At 34.4% G+C, this 7,540-nt stretch overlaps 1 protein-coding gene across 1 annotated transcript; it reads right to left on the reverse strand.

Annotated features, from left to right (window-relative positions):
* Nucleotides 1–4,006: 4,006 nt before the first annotated feature.
* Nucleotides 4,007–6,843, reverse strand: LOC107704290 (transmembrane 4 L6 family member 5-like). Its single transcript, XM_016507177.1, has 6 exons — nt 6,814–6,843; nt 6,154–6,333; nt 5,572–5,640; nt 5,216–5,370; nt 4,644–4,836; nt 4,007–4,021 (listed from the first exon to the last, which is right to left on the reverse strand). The coding sequence occupies exons 2-6, from the start codon at nt 6,328–6,330 to the stop codon at nt 4,007–4,009; spliced, it is 609 nt and encodes a 202-aa protein (XP_016362663.1). The 5' UTR covers nt 6,331–6,333; nt 6,814–6,843.
* Nucleotides 6,844–7,540: the final 697 nt, after the last annotated feature.

The following is a 7,540-nucleotide window of genomic DNA, read 5'->3' on the forward strand; positions in this document are numbered from 1 at the left end:
GTCATATGATGTGATTTCAAGTTTTCCTTTCTCTTTGGAGTGTTACAAGCTCTTGGTGCATAAAGAAGATCTGTAAAGTTGCAAAAACTAAAGTCTCAAATCCAAAGAGATATTCTTTATAAAAGTTAAGAGTCAACCACGCCTACCTAAAAGCAGTAGTGTTGATGCAGCCATGTCAGGGAGACGCTGTGTGATTCAGTGCGAAAGCAAAAGCACTTTATTTGGCATTCCGGAAGTAGATGCAATTAGGAATCATTGGTTAAGATTTATTTACAACAGAACAGCACAACCCAGATGTTCGAATTTGTGCAACGCATTTTATGGACGATAGTTTTTTGAACCTAGAAGAGGACAAGGCTGGCTGTGCACAAAAATGTTACAAAAAAAATGGTAAATTCCGACTTTGCTATGACAATCTGGCACTTCTGAATCAGCATGTCATCCAAGATGTTCATGTCTCCCTTTCTTCAGTCGCAAATAATTTATCAGTCGCAACTTATATAGCAAATTAAACAATTGGTCATTTTCTTAAAAAAAACAATTATACACTTTTTAACCACAAATGCTCGTCTTGTCTAGCTCTGCGAGGCGCATGCATACTCTGTGTACAACGGTTCAAGACAGGGTATGTCTAAAAACTCCCAATACTTTTCTCTTTCAACTTCAAAATCGTTGTTTTACCTTTTTTCTTTTTTTGTAAAGGGTGTTTGACCCTCCTTGCACGTTCACTTTGTAAACACTGGGTCGGCGCTTCTGCAGCGATGAAGGATCATTTTGAAGTTGGAGGAGAAAATGAGTTGGGAGTTTTTTTTTTACATACCCTAACTGTACCCTAACAGATTTACCTTCACAGGTCTTCTCCATAGGAATCCGCTACGGTGTTTGAGGGAGGGGAGGTTCAAGTTTTTCCGGGTCTGTGCGCGCAACAAGTGGGTGGGCACAAATATGCTAATGTTTCATTTTGACGTCAAATTGAAACAGCTAAAGATTTGTTTTAAAAACGACTCGTTTTCATGACTCAGAGTCGACTCTCTCTTTTGAAAGACAACTTTATACACGGTGCACTTTCAGATTTAAAACTTTGCAGGATGTTTTCATTCACTTAATGCTGTGTTACACACTGCATGAAAGGTAATTTTCAAAAATCCATAATAGGGGCACTTTAAGCATCTCATGCTGACTGAACTGTTTTAGCACGATCAGATTGCTGAAGTTCTCTGATGCACGTGAAAGGCTGCACGTTTACCCTTCCTGTGCTTTTCTCCTTCCAAAAAAAACCAAAAAAACAACAACAACAAAAAAAACAATCCACTCGGAGTCATTGTGTTGAAGGGACAGGGTTTTAGCTGTGAATAGTTGGGTTTCCAAACCAGTGTTGGGGAAAGTTACTTTTAAAAGTAATGCGTTACTCCATAAAAAAGTAACTAATTACGTTACTTAGTTACTTTTTATGGAAAGTAATGTGTTACGTTATTTTTGCATTACTTTTTAAATCTGGATTTTAGAACTACAGTAACATCATCTGATTTCTGTCACCATGGCGACACCAGAGCTGTCAATCAATAAATTGGAAAAAAAAGTAACTTGCGTTACTTATTTGAAAAAGTAACTCAGATATTCTCTTGTAAATTAAAAAGTAATGCGTTACTTTACTAGTTACTTGAAAAAAGTAATCTGATAACGTAACTCGTGTTACTTGTAATGCGTTACCCCAACACTGGTCCAAACAGAGCAAGTTTAAAGAACGAGAGGAAAAGTGGCAAGCTGTGACAGAGGAGACGCCAGCAGGGAGAAACAATACGAGGGAAAAGAGGAAGTAGGGAAGACAAATAAGACAGACTAAATGTATGAATTACATCCTGAGAGCCCATAGCAGGGATTCCCTCAACTCAAAGTAATTTTAAGTCTGCTGTTTCCGGAAAACCACTGTGCAAATTCTGTTTGAGACATAGGCCTAATAACAGTGGAAAAGTTCAATACCTTTTTTGTTGTCAAGACTTCATAAATTCAAATGTTATGTTTTTGTGTAATGTCTTTTAAAGCTGTGAACACACCATGAAATACTTCAATACACAGTTTGAGGACAGTAAGTGGAATGATAATGAACACTTCCATTGCTCGTAATTACAGGCGCTGCCAATTGTATTATTTTTAATAAGAATAATAAATAAAATTATTTGCACACGAGGTACTGATACTGGAGACAGGAATGAATTGCACGCCAATATAAACGAGAACTGACAAACACGGAGGGAGAACTGATGAATTAAGTACATGACCAAACAAAGGGGACGATTGGGATAATTAATAGAACACAGGTGAACTGAATACAACAATCAAACTAGAAACTAGGTCATACAATGGGGCAAACATGACAGTACCAAAACCACTGAAAACAGGGCATACGCGGTACAGTCACCATACAAAAATAAAATAAAATAAAATAATAATAAATCATACACAAAAATAAATGTTCGAATGTTTGGGGTTGGTAAGATTTTTTTTGTTCTCTGTGGTTGAGGTGGGGGAAGTCAATTCCAAAGAGCTCGTGATTGTAGTTACTATCACGTGATGGTCATGCGGTCATCTCTTTGACCATTTAATCTTGATTACTTGCCCTAAAATTGACAATCTCCTTGGAATTGTCAATAAGTGTTCTTTTGTTTAAATGCTGTGAGCTACTCAAAGCTGCTAGTTGGTTCAGGCTTGTGGGGCCAAGATCTGATTTACGAACATCCTGTGTCTTGGGTCTCTGTGGAATTTGGCTCCTCATGTTCCAACCATGTTTTGACCAAATCTTAGATTGTCTGATTCGGTCTGATACCCTACAATTTTTAAAAGAAGTCTCCAAGGCAGCATTTATCTGCACTCAATTTAGAGAAATATTATTAGATCTAAAATAGATGTTTTCTATGTGAATATCTATGAAAATGGAATTTATTCCAGTGATGCAAATCTGAATTTTCAGCATCATTCCTCCAGTCTCACATGATCCTTCAGAAATCATTCTAATATGCTGATTTGCTGCTCATAAACATTATTTATTATTATTATTAGTGTTGAAAACAGTTATGCTGCTTCATATTTTGGAGATTGTGATTCATTTTTTCTAGGATTCTTTGAAGAATAGAAAGTTCAAAAGAACAGCATTTATTTGAAATAGAAATATTTTGTAACAATATGTGTCCATGTCATTCGTAAATCATTACTGTCACTTTTCATCAATTTCATGTATCCCCGATGAATAAAATTATTTTAGTTCTTAATTTATTAATAATAATAAAAAGTATGAGAAATAATCAATTTCAAAATTTTGAATTAAAGTAAATACTATTTTCTGTTAACAAACATATTGATAGGAGAGTAAAGATGGAGAAGAAATATAATTTTCTCCCTCTTGTGGCCATTAGGATAAATGCATTTTTCTTGACAAGTGTGCTGCTTGTATATTTCATTAAAATAACTTTAGTTTAGTGGGATTTAGTAAATAATGCTTTCCTTTACACAATGAAGTGTTCATACAATTAGTTTTTTCATCTAGTAGAAATCAAACAATAAAAATAACATCTATTAACACAGCATTTCATTATCAACAAAACTATATAATCACAGTATTTTCTCACATACATACATCATACATTAAATTACACGCATTACTATACAATGCATAAATACTAAAGTGCATTCTGAATATATATTACAATAAAGAATATTTTAAACAGCTTATTTGTATTTGTGAGTTTAGTAGGTTATTCAGAGTGATTCAAAGTTTACCATCACGAGTATCACTCTCAAGCAGCTGCACTTCAGGAAGACTGGACGTGTGTGTGGTGACAGTGCAGTAAAACACTTCAGGGACATGAGAACTGGCTTTCCTGGTCCACTTCCCATTTCTATTATTTCCTCTCCGTTTAAAATAAGTTAAGCAGTCAGAGCTGACTGTTTAACCCAACAATGGCATTCTCATTCTCACATGGAGATGAAAATAATAGAACCTCTAGTCATTTCAAGCAGGAACAACCTAAAAAGAGAGAAAAGTAGATTTCTTTTAAATTGCTTTATAAATGCAAAAATGCAATTTGCTGAACTTTAGAGTGGATTTTTGACCCATTTAAGTGATACTTAAGTACATCTTTACATATAAATTCATTACTGAAATATGGTTAAAGCATACTGCTAAATGTAGTATTTATATACGTTACAAGCAATTTATATATGCAATTTCTATTGAAACATCTAATGCATGTATTAACAAATATTTGAAATGACACTTTTGTAATGATAGAGTATAGTATATTTAAAATATATTAACTTTAAATGTTATAGAAGTTAACACACTACAGTTAAAAATTTCAATCATGTGCTTTAGCATGTTAGTCAACACATCGAAATAAGTGCACTTCTATAAAACATGGCAAGATTAATAAACATGATGATTTAACATTTTAATTTGACAATATTACAGAGTTCACTTAAGTGTGTTAAAAAAGCAGTCATGAAGGTGTACTCTCTTTAAGTGGCCTTTTATTTCATTAATATTATATTATCTCAAATCTTTTAAGATTTGAAGTACGCTACAAGTGCACAGTGAATTCAATAAAGTGTATTTTTCACGAGGGAAGGCTCTTTGTAAACATCTCTACCTTATTCTTGCAGAATTTCGGTCCACACATGAACTCCAGTAAGGCGGTGAGGAGATGAAGAACGCAGAAAACGAGCTCTAGGCCACTCGCTACCATGAGGACGGAGAAAAGAACCATATTCCAGATCACAACACCTCGAGGCTCCACACAGGCGGATGGCCACCGCTCCGGAGCATAGAGGTAAAGCTTCTCTCTGCGTTAACAGACACAGATGAACATGAGCATAAGTTATTTACATATAATATCAATATGCTTGAGTGCACTGAACACAAAGCAAAAAGAATAACACACATTAACACTACATAGCATGACTAATTTAACTTGACAGAACACAACCTCAAAGCCAACTTCATGGTCTTTAACTGATGTAAAATCACTTTAATGCAGCTTTTTATTGTTTAATGTCTTAATGTTTGATTGGTGAGGTTACAAAAGTCTGTTGGACACATCAGGTTAAATTTCTTAGTGAAACAAAACTATACTAATGTTGGGGATTTTGCCTAATGGATGACTGATAGTTAGTTCTTTGTAAAAAATAGTGAAGGAATAGAACGATGTGAGTTCTTACTCACCCAGTTTTGACTTGTTTTAATGGCCGTCCCCACTTTAGACCGTCAGTGCTGTTGTGTAAACAGAGGGGTCCCAGAGCCAGCCCCGTCCCGCTCACCACGAAACACAAGCCAGCTGCCAGAATGACCAAACATGCATAGCCCAACTTACGCAAAACCTGGAAAAACCACAAAAAAACTGTTTACAGGATAGCTCCCAAAAATGGCTAGAAATTCCCAAAACATTTTGTTCCATGATGTGGCATCATTAGGACAGGATATTTGTTCAAAGCTTCATTGTGTTAATCAATTATTGTTCAACTGATGATAATGGTTATGAAGAAAATCCAAAACAAATCCACAAAATACAATTCTCTTACCTCAGCAGTAAAATAACAGCATCTTTTCTTTTCGTAGTGTGTCGTAAAGCCTCGCGCGGCCACAAGCACCTGACAAAACACAACATTTATGACAATTACATCATGTGCAATTGTTCTAGTAAAGCCCTACTGACAGCCCTAAAAATAATAATAATAAAATAATATGTATAACACATACGTATATTAATAAATGTAAAATATATATCTTATTTAATAAATTATATATATATATTTTTTTTTTATTATATATTACATTTTTATTCTGTAATATATTCTGTCTATATGCTATTAAATATAATATACATAATTTTATTGGATATAACAATTATAATACATTATTTATTACTTCATTTTCAAAAAATTATAATAAGAAATAAGAAGTAACTATCAATATAATCATTTATTAATAATAATAATAATATACTTATTTATAGTATATATAAATACATATACTATATTCTAACAATAATAATATGCACATTTTTTTATACATTTTCTGTACTTGTTGTTAATATATACTCAAAATGCCTTTATCATGTTATCGATTAGTATCAGATCTCATAAAAGAGCAGAAAAGCTCACCAGAAGCCCTGATGCCCAGATCCCAGAGCACCACATGGCCTCTCTGGTCACATGATTCTCTGTCAGGTACTGATACTTCAGATCAGGAAACAGCAGCAGTGCATTTGCCAGCATGCAGACGATGGCTGTAGGGATCAGAGCCATTCCCACAGACCTGGAGCAGTGACCGGTGCACATCTCCTGCAACCACACAACATCAGAGAGGACATTAACTGCATCACTGCTGTATCTACACTGCAGTTCGTGAAATTTTTTTTTTTTTTTTGTCAGTATACAGTATTTATACTGCACAAAACTAATTATTTTATTATATGAATTTCATTGATCATTCATTAGAATTTAATTGAATCATTAGATAACAATGTAACCAAGTGGCATCTGCAAACAAAAATGATGCTTTTCTCAGTTTGTATTCTGTAGTCTGAGTTTTTCTCAGAATGTACTTTTCTTTTCTGAAGAATTTTTGCAGTGAATAATTAGCAATTTTTTGCAGCAAATTATAAATGTATAAAAAAGTAGTCTACATAAATTATGTTGTGTGTGTATATATATATATATATATATATATATATATTTTTTTTTTTTATTTTTTTTTTTTTTTATGATCAAGTGTCCAAACACTGGACTCACTGTGTATTGAAATAATGAAAAGTAGCCTACCTGTCCTGTGACTGTGGAATATAGATTTAGGCTGACTGTTGTCAGAGAAAGCAGCTGCTGTGAGGAAAGCTCAGAAGAGTCTTGAGCCGTGAGCCTTTGATTATTCCAAGATGAGGAACTTTGCCTGCTTAAATACAGCTGAGTGTTTCCTACCCACGATTCTGTGACACACACACAAACAGCTGAGGACGGTGAAACTAAAACTGTCATGCTGTACTAATCAAACTGCAGTTTGTGTTTGCACGCACATCACACTATCCACTGGCAGTCAAACAACGATTGGTTAGAGGACCAGTGAACTAATGGAGAGCAAATCAGACAAATCAAATCACTTTAATGACACCATATGCACAAGAGCACCAGTGTATAAGCAGAGAGTTTTAAAAAGTTTTACTTTAATGCACAATTTAATTAATTCTGTTTTAATAATCTTTGGTTGTGCTTTAAAGTCCCCATGAAATCAAAATTAAAGTTTTTTGGGTGTTAGTATCAATATGTCAGTCTTAAGGTTATCTATAAGGCAGTGTGCTCCAAAACAGTGACAAAATTTGCATTTAGAAGATATAAGCATTCAAAGCTTGCAGTTCCTCACTTCCGCCAAAACGGCTCAACGATTTTTTTGACGTCACATCGTACTTCAGCTTCTCATCAAACTTTCTGTCCAATCAGATGCTCTCTAGAATCCGAAGCGCCCGCCCCCTACACTATAAAATAGACGCTGAAGCCG

The sequence above is a fragment of the Sinocyclocheilus anshuiensis genome, unplaced genomic scaffold, assembly GCF_001515605.1.
Source record: "Sinocyclocheilus anshuiensis isolate Anshui unplaced genomic scaffold, SAMN03320099.WGS_v1.1 scaffold1493, whole genome shotgun sequence".
NCBI classification, from domain to species: domain Eukaryota; kingdom Metazoa; phylum Chordata; class Actinopteri; order Cypriniformes; family Cyprinidae; genus Sinocyclocheilus; species Sinocyclocheilus anshuiensis.

Bases quoted from the DNA above. Each gene is read 5' to 3' on its own strand.
- LOC107704290 (XM_016507177.1), bottom strand. From the start codon at position 6,330: ATGTGCACCGGTCACTGCTCCAGGTCTGTGGGAATGGCTCTGATCCCT. The intron at 5,371-5,571 runs GTAAGAGAATTG...TGGTTTTTCCAG, and splicing joins GCTGTTATTTTACTGCTGAG to GTTTTGCGTAAGTTGGGCTA. The intron at 4,837-5,215 runs GTGAGTAAGAAC...CTGTTAACGCAG, and splicing joins TTAAAACAAGTCAAAACTGG to AGAGAAGCTTTACCTCTATG.